Here is a 12,965-nt window from a genome sequence, read left to right as displayed (position 1 = left end):
ATCATCACTCCCATTTCTCACGTTAGCTGAGGTGAAGCTAATCCATGTTTATCCGTGCATTCACCACTGCTACACCCTATTAAATGTCTGACAGGTGCTTTGAGGCAGTTTGTCACATTTACCTCTACATAACAAGACATCGCTTTGGATTTGAGGCATCACTTTGGATCAGGAGGAAGCGTTGATGCTCTGCAGCTGCTGCAGATGTAATGGACCAAGAAAAGCCGTGCCAGGTCTGGTTTCAGACTGAACTGATGGTTTATGTTGGCTCCCGATCAGGATCTAGAGTTCCCTTCTCAAACTGTTTCACAGTGCATTATTTTGACTTCTCCTTCGCTCGGCATGAATGGGTATTTGTCTCAAAGTGTTACAGCCTGATAAGCGTTTTATTTGGCAAATATTTTATGGTATTACAAGTTTTATTTTCTGTAGTTTACATTTAAGGGCTTCACCCCAGTCAGTCACTTAAACATTTAGTTACATACAAGCTTGTAGTGCCACCTTGTGGTAGAACTAGTTTGATTACACTTAAAATACCCACCAGAGACTGTGTTGCAAACATTAGCACATTATTTGAATACACTATATGGCCAGAAGTATAAGGAGGTGTACCATTGGTCTGGTGTTGTTAATATGATTAGGCCTGAGCATCCATAGATAAGAGTGTGCTTCCAACTTCGTGGCAGTTTGAAGAAGGCTTTCTCCTGTTTCAACAATGGCCCTGTGCACACTGTGAGGTTTTCCCAGCAGATTTCCGCACCCAGGTTGCAAAATCCTGTGGAAAGTTTTCCTACAAGATTGGAAGCTTTTAAAGTAATTAATTACTGCCCACAGTTTTAGATTGACATGTTCAACAATCACAAATGGGTGTAATGTTTGTGTGTCCATATACTTTTGGCCATGTAGTGCACATCACAATTATAGAGATTATGTTGAAACTCAATAGTTTGATCGTACTTACATTCACAGGAAAATACTAGCAAATATTAGCACATTATTTGACTACATACTCGTTAATACAGAAAACTGCTATGAAAAGACAGTTAAATATTAAAAATCTAAAACATACTGTACATATGATACAGGTGCATCTACTACATTCACATATAACCTAAACATACCTTTATGTCAAAGTTTGTTTTCCTACCTTACAGGCAGTCATTAGTTTTAATTCATTTGAATTAACTTATTTTAAATAGCTAATCCATCACAGTGAATATTTCATCATACCTTTTGCTTAATTAAAATTACATTTTCATGCAGCTGAAAGCAGGGACTGTTTAGAAAAGTCCAGTTCTAAGATGCTTGGACATGAAAAACTTCAGAGTGAGCTGTAACTTTTCAATGCAAAACAAGAGGAAAATCACACATTGTCCTTTTCATAACATCCAAATGTGCTTGTCATTTGTCCCCAGAGTGCGTCGCATAGTCGGCTGTCAATGCCCTCTGAATGTCAGATGCATCATTAAATGCACCATCACAGTGTTTTCAGAACAGTTTGTGCTCACAGCTGGGAAAAAGAAAAACAATTTGTTCATTGTGATGCAATGGGTCAATCACATTCCAAGTCTCAACAACTGTACATTAAACTTATATTATTGGTTTTCCCAGGAAACAGTTTGAGTCTAGGTCAAAATTGGTCTAGAATTTCAATATTAAGGAGGTTCTAATACTGTACACAATGAAAATTAGACATTCAAATGCTGTTGAAACAATGGTTATATGCAACCAGCATTTTTAAACAATGCCTGCAAATCACCAAATTACTGCTTACTGGGTTTTCTCAGTCTAAACAGGTGTTTGTTCTTAAAGTACATAGTTCCTTTCAGCGCAGTTTTGCACAGTCTCGGAGTTACCTCCTTGGTTTGCTATTAGGCGCCGATGTCATCGTAGTCATCCTCAAATGAAGAGTTTTGGTCAGGGCTCACAGGGGAGTAGATGGGGCCGTCATCTTCATCATCTAATGATCAGACAGTAACAAAGATCAGGGAATGTTATGGATCAAAGTTTTTCTAAAGTGTAACATTTGTTGCTGAGTTTAGGGATATTTACTTGTACTGTGCAGGTCTACTGTTTTTCCCGGGTAAAGTTGATCACCGCTGTAGACTTTTGAAGGATCGAAAGTATAACTGACAACAGATGACTGGCCAGCTCCTGGCTCTGTAATTTGTGAGAACACAGGTCATGTGTTGAGTTTTCATATCTCTATTGAGAGCTTTTTGAGACTGGTTTTGTCTTTCACATTCTGCCTGAAGAAGTGAAACACAGCTTCCAGTCAGAAGTGTGTTTATCTTACTGCAAACACCCACAGATTATGATGATTAGGATGAGGAGGCAGGATGAGTAATATAATCAAAAAGCTACACCCTCCCCAGCATTGTTAGAATTTTCTCTGGAAAAAAAAAAATAAAAAACTGCAACACCCTCAACCAAAATCTTACAATGATACAGTATTGGTACAACTTATTAATATTACTGAAATAATATATAAAACCAATACAATATTACTGCTTTTAACTAAAAGTGAAAGGAATTTATGATGGTGGAATATAATTCAAATCTAAATAGTTTAGCATATTGGGAACATACACTTATACACTTTCTTGCAGAGAGTTACATGAGAAGACCACTCTCATGTCTCTGTACAGCAAATATGAAGCTACAGGTAGCAGGTAGTTTGCTTATTTAGCTTATACTCCGAGAGTGTCATCTTCAGGTAAATGGCCATCATGGAAAAGCAAATTATTGTGTGCTGTTGGGTTGTTTGTTTGCTTTTGGGTGTGCGGGCTATATAAATAATGACGTATATATGTCTTTATTACTTTGATCAATGTCCCTGTCCAATGACTAAACAAAAATACATAACAATACAAAAATAGATTTATATAGTAAACAGCTGTCCACAGTTAACAAACACGTCCGCTGGCTGTGGCTTTATAGATACCGTACAGTAATAGTTGTGTTGACTAACTCATCATCACAAGAAAGCAAATAAGCGTATTTCCAAATATGTTGACCTTTTCCTTTAAAATTATAACAGAAAAATACTGTTTAAAACAACCAACAATACACACATTAGAAGTGGAATAAAACTGATAAACATATCAAAGATGTTTCAGCCACTGTATAAATGTAATTAAAGAGCTGCAAATTATTCTCTTGGTTCTGATGATTAATTAACCATTTTTGTACAGTCCCATTTTTACGGTAACTTAACAACATGGTACTGGCTGAAAGGAAGCAGGTGAATGAATTTGACTGACCGGGAGTGACCCTGACATAGCCGTTTGTGTTTTCGTAGCATTCCCCAGAGGAAGTACTGGAGGTATCAAATGAGTCCACTGAGATCTTTGACACTCTGGCATATTGAGGATCTGTGGGGCCACCAGTATAGTGTGAAAAGGCTCCCGTCACTTCATCTTTGGGTTGAGGGCCTGAAAAATCAGAATATAATATTAAACAAATATTTTGTTGTTTTTTTAATGTTGGTTACAAGAAATGTTATGTATTGTTATAATACAGTCAAAACTTCACTGTGCAGGTCATTCTAAAAAGGTATTTCTAAAACAAAATAAGGCATTTTATTACAGTTAAAAGAACCCATTTAATTATAGGAAATTTTAAATCATTAAAATACAAGGTTCAGTATCTAGCAGCAGGACATGTTTATAAAAACCTAAATAGCCAACTATCAAAATATTTACAGGTGTTTGAGTAAACTAGAGACCATAAGTAACAGGTACAGTATATTATTAGGCATAGTCTAAACTCAGTCAGATGTAATCCTTTCAATATGTGGGGGACAGAATTAGGAACAGCTCACAAGGTAATGTGAGAATCTATTACTACTACCACTACTACTACTACCACTACTACAATACTACTGTTACTACTACTGTTGTCTCTTGGGTATTATTGTCTTTACACTTGTTAAAGCACTTTGTAACTTGCTTTTGAAAAGTGCTCTACAAATAAAGATTATTATTATTATATTATTATTAATTTGTTTTTGTGTGTGTAAATATTAGGACAAGTAACAAAACAAATCAATGTCACACAAAATATTTCATTGTTAAATAAAGGTTAAATGTAACTAAAAAATCAATGATATTTGGTTAAAACATTTATGTATCCATACAATCCTACTACACAGTGATGAATGTGTTCAAAGGGTTACAGCAGTGATTGAAACTCATCAATGTTTGTGCCATCCTCTACCCTCTGATAATTACTAGGAAGAGCAATACTGTACAGAAGAAATATTATTGTGTGTTTTTCAGATCTACAAAGTGTAACATCTTTGTCTTTGTGACATCTTTGCAAATGAACGGTGACTCACCTTCCTCAAAGAGGCTTTCAAGTCTGTCTGTTTTGTAACGGTGAGAATCTGGATACAAAATGATGCACATGAAGCAAAGTTTTAATCATAAACCATCCTGCAAACATTCAGTGCAAACAGCATTGATCTGCACAGACTACACACACACACACAGGCTTCGACCGCAAACTGCAGCAATGCAGAGAGAGAACATCATAAGAAGCAAAATTTGAGAAACACACATGAACAAATACAAATGGAAAGGAAATAAAAGAACGTAGCTCACTCCGAAAGGTTGACAAAGGGACAGACGGATCATTGCTTGGCTCATACTGCTCATAGTCTGTATCTACTGATGTGCTGTCAACACTACTAAGCTGGGTCCAAAGAAACCTGGGATTGGAGGGGACTTTTTGAGACAAACACAAAACAATGTAAGGAATTGGTGATTAGGTGATAGATTAGTTATATATATATATATATATATATATATATATATATATATATATATATATATATACACACACACACACACACACACACACACACACACATACAAATTATACATATAGAAAGAAGGGTATAAATAAAAAATTTTAACTTTTTGGAAGATTGGAAGGTATTAAATTCAGCTCACACGTTCAGTTTTTTATTTATCATATGAAATGTTAAGCCACTGACCATCTGCCTGTGGTGGGTTGGGGGTGATCTTGATGAGGTTGACAGCCTCTTGGCAGCTGTTGTGTTGATTTTCAGAGGGAGGTCGTGTGCTGCTGCGCGTCTGCTGGAGCAAGAGTGCTGTGGACATAAGAAATGTCTAAGCATTGTAAACTTGCAGTGTTTCTAATAGAAAGATTTGTTAAAGGATTGTTTTTTATTTATTATAAATTAGGATTAAAAACTGGAATACAGTTAAAATATTTTCAGGGGATGGAGACGTTGTTGATATGTAGTTTGTTTTTGAGATTAAATATCCTCTCAAACAACATTTAAGACATAAAAATACTCTGCTTTGAATAATAATTTGTGTCTGATATGTTTGGTTTTTTGACAAAAAAGTTAAACTACATCTACAAGTCTTCTCCCTCATTGGAAAATCCAGAATTCAGGAATATATGTATATTTCTTTTTTTTAATTTAGGTTTAACTACTAAGGAGGTTAGAGGCTGATAAAGTTAAATATCCTCTACCACCCCCGATGAAGGAAATGAAGGCAATTTTTTTTTGCTAAAATAACATCAAAAGTATACTGAAGAAAAGTTGCATGACCTATTTTTCATTTTCTTTAATCTCATGCCTATTGTGAAGAGCACGATTGTCACAAGTGAAGGAATCTTGAACTGAAGCCACATAAAATCAGAAGGTAAGATTTTCCTGATTAGGTTCACAGCTCTTGACGACCCCTTATTCTTCAGATTAAAGTAAGTGTAGCGCTACACCTTAACAGACTGAAGTGAGGAGAACCAACCGTGTCTTCTTCTGTAGTGGAAGCAGAGCACCGTGTTTGTGATCAGAAGAACGAGGAGCAGAAGACACAGAGCCATGGTTATGAGAAGCTCTGCAGACGGTAAGGAGAAGCCTTCAGTGGGAATGACTGCAGCTGTACCTTCTGGGATGGACAGAGAGAAAAGCTACACATCATCTTCATCTTTTCTGGTTGTTTTTTCAAGACTCACATGTTTCTAATTCTTCCTGTAACTTTTAAAACATAGTGAAACATCTTCTGTTATAAATAACTAAAGTAACATTAATAAACATAATGTGATATATGTTTTTATAAACAAATTAAATATTTACCAGTCCAACTGGTTATTACAGTTGCATTAGCTGGGGTGGCTGTGGTGGGTATAGGAAACCCAAGGGAACCTGCAAGACAAAAATACAATCTTTTTAAGTTCAACACAGTCTGGATGTAAGCTGAAGAATGAAGAGAAAGAAATTAAAGAATCACATTTTCACTTGGTTTATCTAAAAGCAGAATGAACTAAACCTTCATTTTATTTTTCTACTATAATTAAATGATTCTTTAAATACATTTTTAAAAAAGCAAGCCAGCTAATACAGTAAGAATGAGGTTGGGAATAAAATGTTGAAATTTAAAGCTTCATTTTTTTTTTTAAGAAAGCTGCTTAAACATGAAAAAAACTTTTCTCTGACAACTATCATTCATGACTTAAATCTATATAACTTTAAAGGGAATTACAGCATGTGAGTGTGCGTTTTAAAAAAAGCTATTTCATCCAATCAAAAGGAAATCATTATTTAGGACACAACTACAATGACTTTATATATTAGCTGGGGCCTTGGTTATTACTTAATGGAAAGTGAACACTATCACCTGAAAGTGCAAACATTTGTATGTTAGTTTAAGTTTTCAGCAGATTAAAACTGAGCACCTAATGCTGGTCCAGTACTAAACTACAACAGAGTTTTTCCCTTTTTTAAAGCAGTTAACTATCTCATACACAGTAGCTACAGTATGATAAAAAAAAATAAACAAAGCATAATTTAAAGGGCTCCTGTAAATTACTGGCTATTTGTGTTAAGAAACACTATGAAAAATGTGTCACCTGTATTGACAAATAAAGATAAAAAATAAAAAATATAGCTACAAAAAAAACAACAAAAATTATCAGTATTAGATGAGCAGAATACCAAGTATAAAAGTAAAATATGATGTTCTTAATATTTCACCGAAACCTGATGTTGTTTCTCTTGTTTTACTGTGTCAAGTCACCAGGATTTATTACCTTATACAAAGCCAATTCAACCCACCATTACAGATGACACCAGATGCTTTTGAAGATATACACAGGTGTATTTTGTTGATGATCTCCCTGCACTCCCACAGATTCTGCTCGTTTTCCGTGCATTTATAGTACCACAGTGTCCCGTTGTTGTGGGTGAGAGGGGGAACAAACTGGGTGTATTTCTCTGCTTTGGCACCACACTGCAGCATGGAGCACACCATGGAGGCCATCTGTTGATTCCAGCAGTTATCACACACCGTGCCCCAGCTGCCATTACGGTGGATTTCGACTTTACCAGAGCAGCGGTCCAGACCTCCAGTCAGTCTGACTGCTTTCATTTCTATCACACATAAAATACACACTATGAAACTACTATAGGAAAAATAAATATAACATTATTTGCAGTAGATTAATGTTAAGTAAAGTATTCCCTAATTGAAAAATGAGGACAGGGGGGCAGTTAGTAAGTTGGACTACATTTTAGTGAACTTAAATAAATAAATATCGTGTTTAGTATTTTTCCTCCACATTGTGTTGTGCATTGGTGGGCACAACTTTGTTCCAGATGGAAATATCTTCACAACTATTGGATGGAAGGCCTTAAAACATCCTAACAATGATGATCCCCAGAGGATGAATGATTTTATGACCAAATAGCTGCAAAACTATAGACATCAGGCTGTATTGTATTGTGTTAAGTGCTAATTGCCTATTCTTAGAAAGCTAACCATAAACTAAGATGGTTTACTTGGCAAGCATTACACCTGCTAAACATCAGCATGCTAACATTGTCAATCTAAGCTTGTTAGCATTTAGTTCAAAGCACCACTCTGCCTAAGTAAGTACAGTAGTAGTAGTAGTAGTGTTACTTTAAACAAAATAATATGCCATATATATATATATATATATATATATGGCATATTATTTATTATATATATATCCCACTGTGGGCTGTCAACCACTCTGAGCTAATTAAAGCTAATTAATTTTAAGCCTTACCTTTCTCATTTTGTTTTTTGCATTTATATTTCAAATTTGTTATTTTCTGTATGTTTGAGCATGTTTTTTGGACTCCGACCTGAGCACACGACACCAGCATCTTCTTTGTGTCCACAGTCTGGCTCGTCCTCTGCAGCAGGACAGGCCCACAGGTTATCCTCTTTGCCCGTACAGTTCAGCTCATCCAGGTAGACAGGTCCTCTGCCGGGGGGGAAGAAGCCTCCCTGTCCTGTCACACTGATGGCATAACCACAGCCGAGCTGGGCGCAAACCACGTCAGCATCCCGCAGGTCCCACTGGTCGTCACACACTGTTCCCCATCTCCCATTTCTCCACACCTCCACCCGTCCATCACAGCGGCCAGTTCCTCCTGCCAGCTGCACAGCCTGGTTTCCTAAGGATGACATTATAATGCTGTCAACTTATAACATTGCTTATGATGAAGGGCAGGGATAGCCTGGAAAATAGTTCATTGGTTCAATATTATGTACAGTAATTTGACAATAAAGGAGAAACATCATTTAAAATCTTCAAATCAGTAATTTTGTCAGAGAAAAACAAACTGCTTTTTGTGTAGCTATAAAAGAGAAAGCACTTACCACAAACAACTTTCTCAATCACAGTGCAGTTCCCACCCACACTCTCTGAACAGTTCTGCAAACGACCATCGTGGTACGAACAATCGTGAAAGCAGCTGGTATTGGGAAGTGAGCTGGTTGTATAGTTGACATGATAGGTGCTACCACAGCCAAGTCCGTGACAGATCTGCTCAACCAACGTATCTGCAGAGTTTGCTGTTAATGGCACCTCACTGCTCCTGTTTCCAGGCATCTTGAGCGTGAAGTTGCATTCACAAGAGAGTTTGTTAATGTAAGGTTCATCTGAGGACACACAGAGATGGAAACACAAAATGATTTATGTGATGATTTTTCTGGTAAAACCCAAACGCAGGTATCAATTCTGGTTCATAAATGAATGTTATCACTGTTTATTGCTAATGCACAATGCATATATAGCATGTTTTAAATTAGCTGATGATGAAGACACTGTATATTGTGATGAATTATCTAGTGCTTTCAGTAGGTCTCATTTTTCAAAGAAAATGTCTTACATGTAGCTGGCAATTAAAGTTACAAATGTGCGTGCTAGAAATGTTCAGTTGGTACTCTAAGCTATATGACAAAACATTAAAGGATAAGGGTGGTGATTTCTAGTTTCTCAGTACTTTCTGATTTACCTCCCCTGTCTGTGGCACTCCAACCAAGATGTACCGGTTAATCGGGCCAATATCTGGCATTTTAAGATAATTGGCATCGGCCAATACCTGCACTGACGATGCAGATATATCATCCTAAATGACAGCAAATCTAACGTAAAACCATTAATGCTGAGTGTAAAATATATTATATTATACAGTAGAGAACAGTGCAGTTGAATGACGTCACTTCTGACAAACTGTACCCCAGTCAACCTTAAACTCTAGTCATGTTCTGAAATCCACATCATTACCCAATGCATTTTTCTATTTCATTAATTAATAAAAATAATCCTAAAACAACATGCTACTGGCTAAGATAACATGTAATTATATATAGCTTTTCTTTGTTTTGATATTGGCATTATAAATCGCCCATCAGTCGCACTGCTCTCTACATATAGGCATCGGCCATTGAAAAGGAGGAAAAGGAGGAAAAATAGGAAACGTTACTCAAACAGGAGGAAACAGCAATTACTGGGGATTATTTTCAACTGTGGATTACAGGTGGAAGAAGTGACAAATGCCATGATAGAGTGACAAGGCCAAGTACTGAAACTAAAGTTGCTAGGTTGTGGGGTTGTGGGACAGCAAACTTTAGCACTGTTGCTGCTGCAAAGCTAGCATGCAGAAATGACGAGATGGTTTCCCGGAGCCGGCACACCAGAGATACACTCAACTCTCCTGCTACTATAGCTAACATCAAAACAGCATGTCTTGGTGAACTAGCAAGTAGGCTGAACGTCTGTGGGCAAGAAATTTAATGTTACCTGACACATTACATATACAACTTTGTATATTGACCAGGTAAACTAGTGATGATCACTGATAATGACACTGTCAGCATCAAGTCTGCACAGGCTACCAAACACACCACATTAAACACATCAAACCACATAAAGGCTACTGATCAAGTTGATCAAGCATCAGACTTTTGTGTTTAAGCGAGTGTATCAGAGCAGCGTGGTTGACATGTGAAAGTAGAACACACCATCAATTAATTATCTTCCACATGTAACACTTACTTTTATCTTCTTTCAGAATATATAACATTTTCCTCTGACTACCTTTAGAACCAATTTTTCCCATGGCTTCAACTGAATCTTAAGCACCACTGGCTGTGTTTTTATCTTTTAAATTTCTTTTACCTCCCCAACATGTGTTAAACTTGAAGTTATCCAAGGAAAAAAGTAGGTTTTCTAAATGAGAATGATGCATGTAAACTTCAAACCAAAAAAGATACCTAAAGAAGTATTCCTTTGAAATACACTGTCAACTTTACTATACGTTTGGTTTAATTTTGAATACAAGATAATCTGGTAGCAGTGTGTCTCTTTAGTGATGTAAAATGTATTATGTAAATTACTTACTTAACTAAACAGCGGCATTAAATATTAAAATGTTAGACTAGAAACTACAAGGAGTATACAAACTTCCACCATTTCCTTTTACTGACAACAATAATTTATGATATATATTTACAAGTAGACATAAGTATTTGGGTTGCAATGAGTAACTGGACCCAGCTATTTCAAACACAATATTACATTTCTCAGCTATGTTTTACTGTGTAGATTCCAGTAGAAATAATTGTATTTGCCCTTATTAATTTGGTAAATACGATTACAATGATTCTGAATGTAAATTTATTGTACTGAGACTGTTTCTGGGACAACATTGTGCTACCAAGTATACTGTTTAGCACAAAGCCACACAGAAACATGGCTTGCAGAGCAAACCCGAGTCTGTGTGGGAGAATGCTTTGCTATCTCAGTTTGATTTGCACCTGCAAAATTCACCAAGACGTGTTTCATAAGCAGGTCGACCCACATCCTGTGAGAATAAGAGCAAAAATATTCATACTTTCTCTGCATAAGAGTGTTTATCCTGTTTCTGAGAGAGAGAGAGAGAGAGAGAGAGAATCTTCCCAAATAAAAAATTTGCATGAAATAAAAATATTTAACTTACTGTTGAATTCCTCTTTTGCTCTCAACGGGACATCAGTTGGGTCTGTTAAGGTGGATTGAGTGGAGTTTTGCAAAGCTGAAATGAAGATTGGAAAAGAAAGAAGTCAGTAACAGAATGAGCATCAAGCTAGGCTACTTACCAATTCACCACATCAAAGATCTACCACACGATTTGAAGAGTAACCGCTTGACCAAGTGTCTTATATCCGTGTATTAGCATGTCAATTGAGGGTAGTGTGGGTGAAACATGGTGAGTCACACCACCAATACGTTTTTCTCTAACTTTATTAATACATGCATACAAATGTGTATTTTCCACTTTTAATCCAGAACTTTTTTCATCTTTTTAATTACTTGTCAGCTCCTCAGCATCTGTGTAAATGACATTTGAATTTTCTTCAAGGCATTTTCTATAAAGAAAATTGTTTACCCAATGAATAGTTTCCGCTTGTGAATTTCTTCTGAAATACACTGAATAAGATATAGCAAACTTCACAATGCTTTGCCAGTAGTTTGCCAAAAAATACTCTATCCCTCTGACAGCAGTGTGTATCTTTATCCATGTAAAGTGTATAGCGTTATTTACTTTTCTTCAGATAAATTATGGCAAGGAAATTGTAAAATACAAAACAATAACCAGCTTCTACCATTTCCCTTCACTGACAACAATAATTTAACATGTTTCAGTCATTTATAATTTCCATTTAAAATTTAATTTAATTTAAACACAATTTAGGCTAAACTATCCGATTTAAGAGAGAACCCCTTGCGAAGTAAACACATCTCAAAATATAGTTTTCCTTTTCAATAAAGTGAAAGTGCATAACTCTCAACGGTTTCTAAATAACTTTTAAATATCAAGTTTATAAATGTATTAAACTGTATACATTACCTTGACAAAGACAAGTCAATTGGACAATTAAAATGCATTTCATCAGCTTCATGTTGTAGACAGAAGGTGAGAAACAGCTTCTATTGTCTCTGTTCGAAGTTGAAACTCAAACTGTGCACTGGAGAACAAAATCTACTGAGCCTGTGTGCTGAATGTGTGGCTTCCTGTCTTGTTCCCTTGATATTCAATCAGCAGAACTTCCCATTTACAATCAGTTACATTAATAGAGGAAGTGAAGCCCATGACTAAGTCACTGGCACACAAGGACAAAAAACACATTCATGATGCTGAAGCTTGCGCCAGTCTATTAATTTTCTTATTAGATCTAAAGCATATAGTGCTAATAATACACCTCGTTCTGTCTTTGATATGAACGTTACAGTTAAACTTCTGTCATGGACACTTTAGCAGTGTAGTGAAGTAACAATATGTAGTAACTAAACGTCTAAAAAAATAATGTTTAATTCAAGTCATATCATAATGTACACAGCACAGCACTACACAAACCTCAAATTGAGATCAGAGTGCAACATTTATAGTTTTAATTATATAGAAATGACCAAATTACTTAAACTGCACTTACACACATGTTTTGTGTGGTAATTGTATGGTAGGTATGAATCTTATTACATAAAATAAATTTAATCTTATGATGCTTAATGGTTTAAAGTATGTTTCTGTTGTTGTTTTTTCATGCAAAGAAATGTTATTATTAAAATAAAACGTGATGTCAAGTCAACAGCCATGTAATCATATTCACAGGATGTAAGGGAAATAAATAGTT

The 12,965-nt window shown here is 35.9% G+C and overlaps 1 protein-coding gene across 3 annotated transcripts; it reads right to left on the bottom strand.

Moving 5' to 3' along the window:
* Window positions 1–367: 367 nt before the first annotated feature.
* LOC119907167 (T-cell differentiation antigen CD6-like) lies at window positions 368–12,319 on the bottom strand. Of its 3 annotated transcripts, XM_038724806.1 has the most exons (14): window positions 12,182–12,319; window positions 11,291–11,365; window positions 8,667–8,948; window positions 8,147–8,461; window positions 7,094–7,408; window positions 6,116–6,184; window positions 5,787–5,927; window positions 5,000–5,116; window positions 4,605–4,727; window positions 4,340–4,387; window positions 3,264–3,434; window positions 2,053–2,160; window positions 1,857–1,960; window positions 368–1,510 (listed from the first exon to the last, which is right to left on the bottom strand). In XM_038724806.1, the coding sequence occupies exons 1-13, from the start codon at window positions 12,231–12,233 to the stop codon at window positions 1,872–1,874; spliced, it is 1,905 nt and encodes a 634-aa protein (XP_038580734.1). In that variant the 5' UTR covers window positions 12,234–12,319; the 3' UTR covers window positions 368–1,510; window positions 1,857–1,871. The 3 variants fall into 3 exon arrangements, with proteins under 3 accessions (XP_038580734.1, XP_038580735.1, XP_038580737.1); XM_038724807.1 differs by lacking the exon at window positions 4,605–4,727; XM_038724809.1 differs by lacking the exons at window positions 11,291–11,365; window positions 12,182–12,319 and adding an exon at window positions 9,305–9,380.
* Window positions 12,320–12,965: the final 646 nt, after the last annotated feature.

The sequence above is a fragment of the Micropterus salmoides genome, unplaced genomic scaffold (genome assembly GCF_014851395.1).
Source record: "Micropterus salmoides isolate LMB-PRFRI ecotype aquatic unplaced genomic scaffold, ASM1485139v1 Ms_hic_scaffold_17, whole genome shotgun sequence".
Taxonomy (NCBI): domain Eukaryota; kingdom Metazoa; phylum Chordata; class Actinopteri; order Centrarchiformes; family Centrarchidae; genus Micropterus; species Micropterus salmoides.
The sequence above is the reverse complement of the archived record's forward strand: the minus strand, read 5'-3'. Positions and strand labels throughout refer to the sequence as shown.

Coding starts and splice junctions, on each gene's coding strand:
- LOC119907167 (XM_038724806.1), bottom strand. CDS start 12,233: ATGAAGCTGATGAAATGCATTTTAATTGTCCAATTGACTTGTCTTTGT. Junction 4,728..4,999: donor CAACCCACCACAGGCAGATG/GTCAGTGGCTTA, acceptor TGTCTCAAAAAG/TCCCCTCCAATCCCAGGTTT. Junction 3,435..4,339: donor TGAAAGCCTCTTTGAGGAAG/GTGAGTCACCGT, acceptor CTGATTTTTCAG/GCCCTCAACCCAAAGATGAA.